Source organism: Leptosomus discolor, chromosome 5, assembly GCF_034619465.1.
Source record: "Leptosomus discolor isolate bLepDis1 chromosome 5, bLepDis1.hap2, whole genome shotgun sequence".
NCBI classification, from domain to species: domain Eukaryota; kingdom Metazoa; phylum Chordata; class Aves; order Leptosomiformes; family Leptosomidae; genus Leptosomus; species Leptosomus discolor.
Genome location: NC_141395.1, coordinates 47,948,435 through 47,963,113, shown reverse-complemented (window position 1 = coordinate 47,963,113; position 14,679 = coordinate 47,948,435). Strand labels below are relative to the sequence as shown.

The 14,679-nt window shown below is 40.4% G+C and overlaps 1 protein-coding gene across 1 annotated transcript in view; it reads left to right on the top strand.

The window, feature by feature from the left end:
- Positions 1 to 14,679, top strand: part of STAU2 (staufen double-stranded RNA binding protein 2) — a 168,398-nt gene that overhangs the window by 25,250 nt on the left and 128,469 nt on the right. The window contains exon 5 of the mRNA XM_086465158.1: positions 212 to 347. Coding sequence (XP_086321284.1) covers positions 212 to 347 — 136 coding nt within the window. The remainder of the gene's footprint in view (positions 1 to 211; positions 348 to 14,679) is intronic.

The following is a 14,679-nucleotide window of genomic DNA, read 5'->3' as shown; positions in this document are numbered from 1 at the left end:
GTTTAAATGTTCTTTTTCATTGCTTGTGATTAGGTTGGCATCTATATTCCTATCTTTTAGAGAAACTGAAATACTATTGTAGTTGCTTCTTTTTAATTTAAGAGCAAAAAAATATATGGACCTCTCTTTTTGCTGCTGTTCTCAGTCCTGCTTCTGTGTTTTGTGTTATTTGTGGTTTAAGTGCCTTACATGTATTCTTTGTTTTTTGCAGGCAGTATAACTCCAACAGTGGAGCTGAATGGCCTGGCTATGAAAAGAGGAGAGCCTGCCATCTACAGGCCATTAGATCCAAAGCCAATTCCCAATTATAGAGCAAATTATAATTTTCGGGGCATGTACAATCAGAGGTTTGTACTTTTACTGTTATTTGATGGTTTTTATCCTTTGCTTGTCAATGTGTTCTAAATCTTTATGAACTTCCTAAGTTATTTCAGAGTAATATAAACCTAAGATTTTTACTAAGGAGGGTCTCTGCAGCCTGATTGAGAAACACACATAATCTCCTGCTAAATGAAGACAGGTGCCCTCAGCATGTCACAAGGAATAAAGACATGTAAACCAGCTGTTGCTATATTTTTAATGTGCGTACTGGAATTACAGTATACAGCCATGGCAGTGAGAAGACAGAGCATTTAACTACAGAGAGAGGTTTTGCTTTTCTTGTTGTGTCACTTGATTAGAATCAGTGTCATTAAAAATGAAGCACTCTTTCCTTGGAAATTTGATACAAAATTAGCAGGGCTGCATTTTGAAAATTGGCTTGAAATCATTCTCAGGTTTCCATTTTTTTAACCGTTCTGCCTGGTCAACTATCTCAATTCTTTAATCCTCAGTGTTTCGTTAGGAAAAATGCTTTATTTCACAGTTTTGAAATCTATGTACAGAGTCCTCCGTCAATACTGTCATTACTGTAGTAAGTTGGAGTGATTGTTGAGAAGGTGGTATTCAAAATTTAGTTTTTAAACTATCAAATTCTTAAATATTTAAAAAATTTGAAAATTTAAGTGGGTGGAGCACTTTTCTTGACTGACTATCCAAATATTTCATTTTTGAATATGCTCTGAAGTTTTGAAACACCTTCATCTTTGATATTTGTACAATTTTAGTACAGACAGAAACACTGTTCTGGCTCATCCTGAATTAAATGCGATTTGTATCTAATGCAACAGCCTGAGAGAAACTTAAGGTAATATATAGATATTAATTTGCAATTCCAAGAACTTCTTTCCTTGAGGTAGGGTTTTTTTCCTCAATTTTTCATTATTTTTCTTCAGAGGAACTGTATTAGAACAGGTCTTTTGGAGCTCCAGAAGTGGTACTAAGTGTAATATGTAAAATAAGAAAAAAACCTGAAACAATTCAGGTCAGGAATTCCTAGTAGCATGTTTTATCAGTGAAAAATGTTGCTTTTCTTATAAAGGTTTGCTTAATGGATTCCCTGTTCATTTTTAAGCATCTCACAATTATCAGAAAGAACGAGGATATGAGCTATGAACAAGTGTTTTTTGTTCAAAATTACTCTTTTATTAGAAACTGAATTTACAGCAATGTTTAAAAATTAAGGAGTTTGAAATGAAAACGCAGCGTTTCAGAATTGTCTAAGGAAAATATGTCAGTTGACTTAATCTTATTTTGCTTTTCCCCAGATTTTTAAATCATTATAGCTTTTTGGTTTTGACATTTCTTTCTGATTTTTCTTTTTTTTTAATAGCAACAATAATTAGAACTGTAAAAGACAAAAATAACCTGAAAGAAAACTCTTCCATTACTCTACAGAACAGTGCCTGATTACTGTATTAGTTGTGTTATATTTCTAGTCACTGCTGACCTGAGTCTCTGCTTACATATGTCATGGCTTAAAAAGCTAACTGTGGTGCCTGAAATGAGTTTTCTTAGTGTTTAGAAATCCTACATTTATTTGAATAGCTTTTATAATGAGATTAGTTTGACTAACAGATAAAAAGGCTAGGCTGGAAAAAATGCAAGCTAGTAAAAAAACATGAAATGGAGAATTCTGGAATTTGAACTTATTTACAGGACTATATTTGTGGAAGTAGAACCCCAAAACACTTAGCAGTTGCTAACTTTTAAGATTTTGTTTCTTTTCATAGAAAATGGTTAGTATGTCTAGTGCAGTCTTTTAAGTTTGCTTCTTTGGGAAGTTTCTTTCATGGGAACAGTGTTTGCATGGTAGGGTGAAACAGTACATGAACTGTGTTTCTCTGGGCACATTAGGTAGCCAAGGACATTTGACTTTTCTGATCACAAAACAAACAGGCAGGGTGGGACAGAAGGCCAGAATCTATGCTTGTCTGCTTCAGTGTGCTTATTTGAGTGTGGTTGCCCACACAGGATAGCTAATAATGCTGTGGCTAGTAAATTGATAAATAACTAAAACTAAGTAGTAAATAGCTAGATATGCCTGTCTATCTGCATGAACACATACTCCCTGTGCGTAGACCAGCTTACAGGTGAACAGCAGAGTAAAGAGGAGACAGAAGAGTGATGCCATATAGTACTGATTTAGGACTATTGCTGTGTCGGAAATAATTGTTCATTGCCTTGTTTTGCATTGGGAGGTGCTGGTCCGTTATGATCCCACTATGAAAGGCACTTAGACTCTGTAAGGTGTTATTTAAAGTACTATTTATTAGAGCTGACAATATAAGAAGAGAATAGCATGGATAATCTTCCACCCCTTCGGATGCTGGGAGCCCTGAGCAGTGCAGCATCGAACAGGCCTGCAACTCATGTGCAGCATGTCATGCAGACCTTGGCCATAGCAGAGGTTCTTCCCTTCTTGGTCATCCACACTCTTACAGGATTTTCTTACAAGGAGACAACCCTGTCATTGCTATAGTCAAAACAGGAACAATGTTTTCATGAGAACTTCTTGCTGCCCTGTTAGATAAAGCAGGGCCACGCACATGGTACTGAGGGGGAGCTGCCCGTGGGACCCTCTTGCAGCGAGAGTCCTGCGGCTAAGGGGTTTGTGTGGCATGGCCCTGTCCTGCGAGCCACGCTGGGCGTGGGCCCTGCAGCACAGTGCAGCCCGCACTGGCTCAGGCTGGCTTCAGTGTGGGTCGCTGGCTCCTTGATGTGCAGGATCCTGCTCCTCTGCCAGCTGGGATTGCTGTGAGCCCCCTGCCCACCCTCACTGGAGGGAAGTCTGGAGACCGATTCTGGATCTGTTATCATAGCAATAGAAGTCTGAAATATGAAGCACATGCTGTAGAATATTATTTTTTTGCAGAGGAACTGTATTAGATCAGGTCTTTTGGAGCTCCAGAAGTGGTACCAAGTTTAATCTGTAAAATAAGAAAAAACAAAACAGGTCAGGAATTCCTAATAGCATGTTTTATCAGTGAAAAATCTTGCTTTTCTTATAAAGGTTTGCTTAATGGATTTGCTATTCATTTTTTTGCGTCTCATAATTATTAGAAAGAATGAGTATTACGTTCCTGTGGTATGATATGTTACATTTATTATCTTCTACTGCCTTGTTGTATTTAGCATTCATTTGCTGATTTTTAGCAGTCAGGTAGTAGAATAGAAGTGTTCTTGGAGTTGCCGAGTAAATTCAGACCATACAGACTGTTTAAAAATAATATTTGAAAAATAATGTAGGTAATATGCTGTAATCAGTATTTTTCATTTTCACCAGGTTCTGACTGTAGATTATTATCTGTTATTAAAACGGATACAAAATATGTTAAGTAAGTTGGAAGCCAGTTTTGTCTTTTATACTGTGACTAAATTCCCTTTACTGATCTTTGTTTAAAAACAATGTATTTTTCAAATAGGTGAAGATACAGATTAAGATTATGAGATTGCATTAGGGACCTTTGATTCTGACAAAATGAAAGGCTTGAGGCAAAATGAAGTATTAAGTTCATCCCAGGGCATATCTTTAGACCAGTTAAGTCTAGTGTTTCAAGAGGCACAAAAGATCCTTTTCAGTAACTCATGGAAGCGTGGTCTAAGAACTGCTTTTGTATGCAAAGTTGAGGGCTAGCTTCCATGTCAGGCTAAGATGAGTTATGTTGAGGTGGCAGTGATTCCTCCTCCATCCTTTGTCTCCAGCCTTTGTGTCCCTGCAAGTTTCCTAGCTTCAGCACTGGGAGTTGAGCTGCTTGGAAATGAATCAGTTTGAGGGGGAGAGAAAGTGAGAAGTTACTCCTGGGCTTACAACTGTACTTAAATACCTCCTCACCTAGTCACACAGGAGCTTGTGCCCTCTCTGGAGTGGAAGTGTCTGGAAGTTAAGGGCAGCTCAGGTTGATTTAAGCGTGTGAGGAACTACACTCACATGTAGCAGAGTATATTTATAGTGTTGCACAGAGGATGTTGAAACAGGTTTACATGCAAGGTACAAAGATCCATTTGCAAGGTCTGCATCTGGTGGCGTAAATTGATACTGCAGGTGAAAGTTATGTTCCTGGAAAAAAGGAAAGCAAACAAGTGAAAGGGGAAAAAAGGGAAAGGAGAAGGTTTTCCCGGTGGCTGGCTTGGAAGGGAAGGGGTGGGATCTCCCAGATGGGTGTCCTCTCTGATGCAGTAAGTGTTCCCCATGACACTTTCCCATAGTAATTCTGTGTTTTTCATCAGGACCTGCTACAGCTCCCCGTTGCTCATTCCTCCTTATGATGCTGGTAGTGCTGCATCAGGGCAGGTGTTGAACGCTGGCTGTTTATTGAGCTTTGTGCATGCATGTTATTGGGCTCTGCAATGTATACCAAGGGATGGGAGAGGGCAGAGGAGAGAGGGGTCTCGGTACAGTATAGGTACAACACTGTCAACCTATTCATTTGCAGGTGAAAGGCCTTGAGAATAACTGTGCGGGGAGAACAGCAAGGGAAAAATACAGCTAGAGAAACTCTGGAAAACACTGGCCAGGCAGCTTAGGTGAAGGGTTACAGAGCTGCGAGAGAAGGCAGGCTCAGAATTACAAATGCAAAACTCAGCATGGCAGAGGGTCAGGCATTTAAGGCAGTGTGTAACACTAGGGTAGGGTGTTACCCTTGGAAGTCTCTTCCTGTGCTGAGTTAGGAAGTGCATGGTAAGTCTGCTCCCTTCTCAGGGGTAGCTGAGTAGATAAAATACAGTCCCTCTTGGGAGTGGATGAGGTATGGATGTGTTAACCTGTCTCTTCACTCAAGCTAGTGAATGCAATACTTGCTAGATAGTTACCAGCACTGGGTCATTTTCATTACACTGCATCTTGACCCGAGTTGATAAAGTTTGTCTGATGCTGAGCTGAATCATGTGAAGATATCAGCTTAGGTCTGTGGTAGGTTGGGTATCAGTATACTGCAGTTCATTGCACAATATAGATAAAAACTTCAAACTTTTCTCATCTCCCTCTGATAAGACAGCTTAGGAGTCCTCTAGATTTCCTTTGTTCAAGTAAAATCCATGCAGGTTTGGTACTAGGGAGCTTGATGACCTCTGATAAGGCAGAGCTTTAAAAAAAGCTTTCAAGCCTGAATCCAGTCATGTTCGTCAACTTTTTATTTCTATGTTACTAACAGAGATTATAATAAAGGAAAAAACTGTTTTGGCTCTCAAAATTTACTTGTGTACTGTCTATTTAAAGCCTCACAAGTTGGAGTTTTGAGCAATTTTGCCACAAAGGCACATTGAGGACCTTTCAATTCAAATATACATTACAGAAAAACTAAAAGTGGTGAACGTTGTGTTTTGTATGGCTTCTTATATCTAAGAGCTTTACAAACTGATCCTGGGGAAGGAGGTGCTGATGCTTTCAGGGACTAACTGATTTGGATTGCACATTAGTCAGCACACCAGTTGGCATGATTCAGTAGAACTGGCACGCTATTCAGAAGAAGCTAAACTTTGAAAGGGTGGGTCATGTTTGAGAAATACTGGCAGGGCTGAGGATGAAACGTGTGCATACTACTCATATCTGTAGCCAATGCTAGAACCCATACTCTCTCGCATCCCTGAGTATGCAGTTGGCTTAAGCCATGTAAAATAAATTTAAAACACGGCTCTTCAAATTGGAGCAATTAAATAATAAAATAAAATATTGATTCTGACTGCAGGATCATCCAGCTTGCCTTGTCACCATTGAATGCTGGTTTGTTTTATTATAAGTTATTTTTCCTTCAGTTAGAATTGAAAAGAGTAATTCTGAAGTTTAATTATCTTGCAGTATTTTCAATTATAGAATGTCTGTAAATGACAAAATAGAAATGATATCTTGCAGACTTACCTAAACTGTTTTCAGCCAAGAAATAAAACCGCTAGAAACTGAACAGCAGCTTTTGATGTCTTAGTATAGAAAGTAGTGTTAAAGAGATCACAAAACTCAACCCTTTTTTGGGGGCAGAATTTAGAAGTTATTTGCTTATTATATAAAATTCTTTAAAATGTGTCTCACCACAATCTAGAGTGCTTGAAAAACCTTTACTGAAAAAAGGCTTTCAAAATTAAAAACACTTGTGAAGTATAGGAACAAGGAAAATACAAAGCTAAAGAATGGAAATAAAGTAATTAAAGCAGTTTCATGCTAGGTTTTGAGGAATTTGGATGGTGTGATAATACTGTAAGCATGTCAGGCAAAGTGGTAGTGTCCCTGGGATAAACTACAATTATACAACCCAGTTAATTGAATTTACAGAAAAAGAATGAAGCCTGAAATTCTCCTGACCTTTAGAAGTCCTTCTGCACTGCCTGAGCACCCTGTTTCCCTTCTAGCAGGAGACCTCTCTCTGCGTGGAGAGCCTCAGCCATTTGAGGCACAGGTAGTCCAGTGCATAATGTAAAGAGTTGTTGGATCTGAAAGACTTGGTATTGATTAAATCAGCCAGTAGCCTGGAAAAGGTTCAGATTACTCTGTGGAGTCTTTTTATGACTCTAGGCACATGGTTAGCTTATTTTCTGTTGCTGAATTCCAGTTATTGAGGTTTTGTCCTGTTGAGGCTTTCTGCAACAGAGGAGGATTTTATGCACAGCTGTGTACAAAGCAGATTTTTTTTTTTCCCAAGCGTATGCATTGTGGCAGATGTGAGGATGCTAGGTTGCCTAAATGTAGGCCTCTAGTGCCACTCAAGACATTGTAGGGTGTTTGGGGCATCCACATGGAACCAGTGGATTTGGCAGAAGACCTAGAGGAGACCTTTACTAGAGTGGCAGCTGAAGGCCGGGCAGGATACCCTAGAGCATTTCAAATGGCCCCGCGTAGCTAAATCTAGGCACTTGAAGGAATCCCTAAAAGCGGGGTTCAGTCATCATAACATTTCATATAATCTACCAGGACTCCAGCTATTCGTGGGAAATTTGTGCTTTTCATGGATCAGTCCTGTGTCACATCTTGCAGATGTCTTGGGTACACGACTGCATCTCAAATGGCACTGTGTGCTTGTATTTAGGCAGCTAGATGCTGTTCCTTACAGTACTGGTGGGATTCAGATCCAAGCTCATATGCCTCTAAAATAGTCTCTGCCTGTGTACTAGAAAGCCAGTCTCCCATTATAACCAGAGGAAGGTCTAGTCAGAGCAGTCACTAGTCGAGAATACTGTTTGTCATGCCAAAAACTAGGATGTCTATATTTTGTATGGAACTCTCTAGAGCTTCTCTGTAATAGCAACTTAGTTTCTACACATTAACTAAATACATAAATTTAGGCATCTGAATCTAGAGCTGAATTGTACTCTGAGAAATAATCCTAAGAATGTTGAATTGTAATAATTTTATGAGTGCTATAGTGGGAGTCATCTGACTATCGCAGTGGAAGGACTGGAAAAAGATAAAACCCTATCCCCAGAAAGAAGAGGGAGAGAGAAGTATCAGAAGAACAAACTCCTTTGGGACATATCTGGGTAATAACAGCTCTGCAGAGACGCAGACATGCAAGTACTGAAATGCTTTTGATTGAACAAAGTAGTATTTTGCTGCAAAAAGCTGTTAGGCTGTGGACACCAGTGCCCTTGCTCCCCAGGTGAAGTGGACCCTCTGTTCCGAAGCCTGTTGTGTTAAGCTGAGTTAGTCACAGCAGAATAAACCCCTTAGTCAGGAGCAGTGCGGGGTGGCACTGGGATTTTTACTGTGCTACTGTTGTCGGCTTCAGACTTCAGCTATAGGGTACGACATCCCTCACCTAAAAAGGCCAGAAAGAGTTGGAGGTGGTTTGCCTGCCTTTCCAGGCAGTGTTGCAAAGTTTTGTCCTTAAAATTTGCATTTTATACATTAAGAGGTGTGATGATAAAGATGTTTACTGACTGACTCTGCGAAAACTCCTTTCTACATTCCTTGCCCTCATCCCAACCTTTTGGACAAATGGACAAAAAAACTTGGAAGAAATACTAAAAACTATTTGGAAATAGAAATTAAGAGTTTGGTTAGAATAGGCTGTATCTTCCTAAATACACTCTAATTTCATTCTAAACAACAGATACGGGTTTCAGAGAATTAAAACTTAGGGAAAGAAAGAATAGTCCTAAAAGTAATGCAAGCGATCAGATTGGCAATTTAATTGTTCAGCTGGAAATGGCTGATTTAGACCGTTAGATGGCAGCATAAATTTGTGGTTTGGTGCAAGACTCACAGCAGAAGCACTCTTTCAAAAGTTGCCTTTTTCTATTCTGAAGCTTTCCATGACTTTAAAATGTTGGAATTCCCGCATAAATCGATTAAAACCAGGCTTGCTGCAATGTTTTGTCTCATAATTTTCTTCAAGTTTTCTTCTTCTATAAGGATTGAGGCTGTAATGCAATAACTTCAATGGCATTTTCCCCTTTTAATGTAAATCTAGTGCCAGTTTGTCAGCAGTGAAAATAGAAGTGTTTCCTTTATCCACACAAGGACAGCAAGAATTCTGCATTTCACGATATTATTTCGTTTCTCAGGCTTGACCTAGAGACATTTCCTTAAAGATAAGGCTCCAACTCGGCCACCAAACCTGCAGTCTGTTCATACTAATGAAGCTTTCTGCTGATTTGAACATCTATTCACTTGGAAGAGATTGAGATTGCCAGCTGATAATTGATTCAGTTTCGTACATTACCAGTTGAGATAGCATTCAGATCATATCTTAAAGCAAAGTCTTGTACATCATGCTTTTATTACCCTGCTAGTGTCTCAACATTATGGTGTAACAATCCACTCACAGACTCTTAAATGAATTCTTTGTGTTCATCTTCGGCATGCTACATTTCACTTCCCCTGGTCTGTTTGTTCCCACTCATTGCCTGCCTCCCACACAGACATATTGTTGTAAGGAAAGTGTTGAGTACAGCTGTGCTAGGATTTTTCTTTGCTAGTATTTGTTTCTAGGAAAGGAAGAGGGAGAAAGTCAGTCCATTTCCTGTTGGTTTAAAACAGCAGAAACATCTGTTTGTCTTAAGATAGTTTTCCCAACAGAACAGTGGCAAGGGAGCTTGCAGGTGATGAGCTTTGCCATTGCCAGTAGCTATCAGTTTAGACAATAGTGATTAGTATGGTTGGCTTAAAAAAAAAAAATTCCTTAAATGACAGAGGATATTTATTCCTGCAGTAAAATTTTTGACAGCTAATGTTTAATTTCTACAGTGTTTTAATTCATAAAAATACATAGAGTATCTGGGATCAGAAAACCCATATTCTGCTGTGGAATCTATAGACTCCATTAATTCTGTCCAAAAGTGATTTTTCTGCTGTCCCCTCACCCTGTTACAGAGAATTTCCACAGTGCTCACAAAATGGTGTTAGGTGATGCGTCCTGGCACATTGTGCCTGTAATCCTTAAGACAAATGCATCCTGTCACTACCATCCACTGCATTAATGGGTGCATTTAACCTATCAGGGATCAATAAAATACATACTCTTAAGTGTATTTACAGTATTACATTGACACCTGTTAAAATAATGTTATGTAGACTAAAAATCAAGCTGACAGAATAGTGAGCGAGCTTTCTGGGTAGTATTCCCAGTACAGTGTCTCTTCATTCTCCAAGTCAGTGCACTTACCTGGTATCATTAAAATCTTTTTAGCTTAGCTGTAGAGCATCTAGGTGCTTCATCACTCTTCATGCCTAAAATATGATGTGTTAGGCATGACATTTTACACTACTGCGGCCTTCTAAACTGTTTTCACCCAAGATTAAGTAGTTTTGTCAGTGACCTCCTGGCTCTATTTATGGAGGAGCTCCAAAGCCCTGATACTTTATTCTTCTCTTAATTAATATTTTTTTTCATTTTCTTTCAGGATATAGTGTCCTCTCCAGGACATTTGCTTTCTTACCCTGTCTGCTGGGAGGACTGCCCTTTCCTTTTGTGGTCCTTGGCTCACATTTTGGCTATGTCTCCTGGAGCTTCCTTCAGTGGACAGGGTTCTTTTCTTTGGGTTTTCAACTTCCTCAGATTTTTCTCTGCTCTGAAGAAGGCACTTCTGGCTCCAGATCTGTCTCTCCAAGTTTCAGCTGTGACTTTTCTTGTTATCACTTAGACTGAAAGCATAAAGAGGTGAAATACAGCTCCTCATCATCTTTGGTTTCTTAACGTCTGGCTTTCAACACTGCTCTTCCACTTGGGAGAGCTGTACACCTTCTGATTCAAAGATCTTCAGAGCCAACAGCCTGCCCCAGCACCTTGTCAATCTCTTCAGTCTGTTGACTTTGCAGTTCACTGGATGTGCTTTCTCTAGACCTGATTGTTTCAAGGCAGCTTTGCTTTCAGGATACAGACAGCAGACTAGCACTGTTGGTGTGTATAAAAATAAGCACCAGTTCAGAACGCTCTTGCAGGAGCAGCAACATTTTGGGTGTGTTTCTTTGTTTCCACAGTTAGATTTTTGTTCACCCTTATCTTTTTCCTGTACTTCTGCTGAACTGTGGATGTTTCAGTCAAGAGACATACGACATAGTGAGTTCAATGGAAGCAAGCCTAGGTGGCCTTCTGTTTTGTTATGGCCTTTCGGTTTTGTCCAGAACCTGAACATTGGTTACCAGTGAATAAATTTTCTTTCCTTTGCCTGCTTTTTCTGGTAATGACACAGGTGACCTGCTGTTAGAGCACAATTGTTAGTTTGAGAGGCTGTCACAATTTTCCTGAGGGAAGTAAGAAGGTTAGTGGCTAATTTTAAACAGATTATAACTCAGTAAGATCTGACTGGAATGATACTCTCTCCTAGTCCAAGGTCTTTGTCTTTTGAACTGAAAGTTCTGTGACAGATTAAGGAGGTATCAAAATTTCTCAAGAAATGTTTTCAACATTCTTTTATGACAGAGTGTATGGAGTCTGAACACAGAACGCACCAGCAACCACTGTGTTACAGTTTCTCTTCAGGTCTTGTCCACAGTAGTGATTTTGGTGGCTGCTCGTGTTCTGTGAAGGAACATACAGTTAACATCTCTTCCAAAATGCTAATTCCCAAGATTGTCTGAAGATCTGCTTGTCTTTTTAGGATATTTTAAAGAGGAATGCCGGTTAAGTTGGTGGTTGTCATGGAAAGGATAGCTACACTCACAGCATCAGGTACTTTGGCGCCACGATTTGTTTTGATGATTAGTTTCACTGAAATGAGCTGAATCCCCTGTTGTGATCAAAGCAGAAATCATATCCGGAAAAAAACCCAAACAACCCGAAACTCTTTTAGCTTTGAGGCTCTATTCCATGACAAAAGAGGAGAAAGTGGAGTCTAATCACCTTACCGATTTAGATTCAAGTCTGACATTAGTGTCAGTGAAGCAGAAGTGGGAATTCTTAAGGAGGTGGACATCAGCAGCTGAGCCTTAGTTCCATTCAGTAAAGGTAAACTTGTTTACTAAGGCAAGGGTCATAATAACCATTTTGGATACACGTGATCAACAGAAGGAGATTAAACTCTTCAGAAGGAGTAGGCAAGGAGGGAGAGGCAGTGGGGTAGCCCAGTATGTTAGTGTTTTGACTGTCTAGGTTTTAATGATTGTGACTATAGGGTTGAGTGTTTATGGGTAAGAATCAGGGGGAGGGCCAACAAAGCAGGTACCATGGTGAGTCTTTTATAGACCACCCAACCAGGATGAAGAGGCAGATGAAATATTCTTTAAGCAGCTGGGAGAAGTCTCACAATTGCTAGCCCTTGTTCTCGTGGGGGACTTCAACTTACCAGATGTCTGCTGGAAATACAATACAGCGCAGAGGAAACAGTCCAGGAGGTTCCCAGAGTGTGTGGAAGATAACTTCCTGACACAGCGGGTGAGGGAGCCAGCTAGGGAAGGCGCCCTGCTGGATATGTTGTTTGTGAACAGAGAAGAACTTGTGGGTGATATGATGGTTGGAGGCCGTCTTGGGCATAGCAATCACAAAATGACAGAGTTTTCGGTTCTCAGAAATGTAAGGAGGGGGGTCAGCAGAACTGCCACCTTGGACTTCTGGAGGGCTGACTTTGGCCTGTTTAGGAGCCTGGTTGACAGAGTCCCTTTGGAGGCAGTCCTGAAGGGCAAAGGAGTCCAGAAAGGCTGGACATGCTTCAAGAAGGAAATCCTAAAGGTACAAGAGCAGGCCATCCCCATGTGCCAAAAGACAAGCCAGGTCCTGCACTTGGGTCACAACAACCCCACGCAACGCTACAGACTTGGGGATGAGTGACTGGAGACTGCCCAGCGGAAAAGGATCTGGCAGTGCAAGCTGACAGCCGGCTGAACATGAGCCAGCAGTGTGCCCAGATGGCCAAGGCGGCAAACAGCATCCTGAACTGTATCAGAAATAGTGTGGCCAGCAGGAGCAGGGAAGTGATCGTCCCCCTGTACTTGGCACTGGTGAGGCTGTACCTCGGATACTGTGTGCAGTTTTGGGCCCTTCACTACAAGAAGGACATTGAGGTGCTGGAGCATGTCCAGAGAAGGGCAACGAAGGTGGTGAAGGGCCTGGAGAACAGGTCTTGTGAGGAGTGGCTGGGGGAACTGGGCTTGTTTAGTCTGGAGAAGTGGAGGCTGAGGGGAGACCATATCGTGCTCTACAGCTGCCTGAAAGGAGCTTGTAGTGAGGTGGGGGTTGGTCTCTTCTCCCAAGAAACAAGTGATAGGACAAGAGGAAATGGCCTCAAGTTGCGCCAGGGGAGGTTTAGATTGGACATTAGGGAAAATTTTTTCACCGAAAGGGTTGTCAAGCACTGGAACAGGCTGCCCAGGGAAGTGGTAGAGTCACCACCCCTGGAGGTATTTAAAAGACGTGTAGATGTGGTGCTTAGGGACATGGTTTAGTGGTGGACTTGGCAGTGCTAGGTTAATGGTTGGGCTTGATGATCTTAAAGGTCTTTTCCAACCTAAACAATTCTATGATTCTAATCTAACAGTCCTTGGTATCTCTATCCTCCTAGTCTTTTGGAGTGCCTGCTTTCTAGGATACAATTCCATACCATCTTATAAACATTTTCTACATTTTAGCAAGTCTGCAACCTTATGCTTTAGTATCTTGATCTAACTTTTTTCCTATATTAATATTCAGTTCTAAATTGTATTCAGTGGACCGACTGAGGCAAGTCAGTGTGCACTGGTGACTGCTACTACTGCACCCTTGTTGCGTCACTTGTATGCTTTTATTAGCAATGACTTTATATTTACTTATCAGTCATTGGTGTGTATCCATTATGGTCATTAAAGTTTGAAAATTGAAAGGGTGTGATGTCTGCTATTCATGAGTAAGCTTCCCCAGGAAATCTGCATTTTTTTATGCTTTTAAGCAGAAAGGAATCAAAGCACTGCAAGACTTCACCACTTGTCTTCTTGGTTTCCAGCCTTTTTGCCCCTTCCAAACTTCTCTATGATTGATTAACAGACCCCTTCCCTTCCCCTCCCAGGTGTAGATAAAGCTTTCTTTGTAAGGCCGTATGTTGTTTTCAGCATCTCGATAGGATCAGTGCCCTCCCTTTCCATTTGACCAAGCTCTCTCTATCTCATCTTTAATTTCTTTGCAAGTCTGGTGGCACAGATGGGAAGATTTCTGGACAGAAGCTGTGGCTGGCCATGATAGTACATTTTCAGAGGATGCAGAGATGATAACTAGTGAGGTAGGAGACCATGCATCCTCAGTTAACTGCACTCAGCTGCTGAGAGATGGCTTGCTAAGCCAGAATTAAGTGGTTTTTTTCAGTTTGTTCTTACTTTCGATCCTTTAATTGCCAAGTTTAAAATCATAGGTAAAATTTTTTACTCAGGATGATACAATTTAGTGGCTGTATGTTTACATTCCTCCAAGTGGGAACAGAACATAGCCCAATGTACACTAGTTATTTCAATGTAAGTTAATGTAGATGATGAGGATCACTCTGTGAGCTTTCTTGGGCCTTCTTCCTCTGTGGTCTTTTAGGTTAATTAATTTCTATGAATTCCTAGGTCTGAGATGGTTTTGTTAGTAACATTTTTATTAGCATTATACTTCCAGTATAAATATATGATAAAATTAAATGAGTGAGTTTGCTTCATTCTCTCATTTGCTTAGTCTCTAGGCTGGCGAGTGACGTGGTTTTTTGACATGAGTTTCTTATGTAGAAAGAAAATGATATTGTAGTCAGATATGCAACATTGTTTATGTTCTTTTACTGTAATGGATATTTGGACGACATTCTCAGTAACCACTCTGCATGCTTGTAAAGATTAGTGAGTAATACAGTTCATGGGAAATTTTATGAGCTGAAGTAGATAAGTTTGTCTTCTGGATGTCTGCTTTAACCTCTAAGTATACAGTGTACATCACA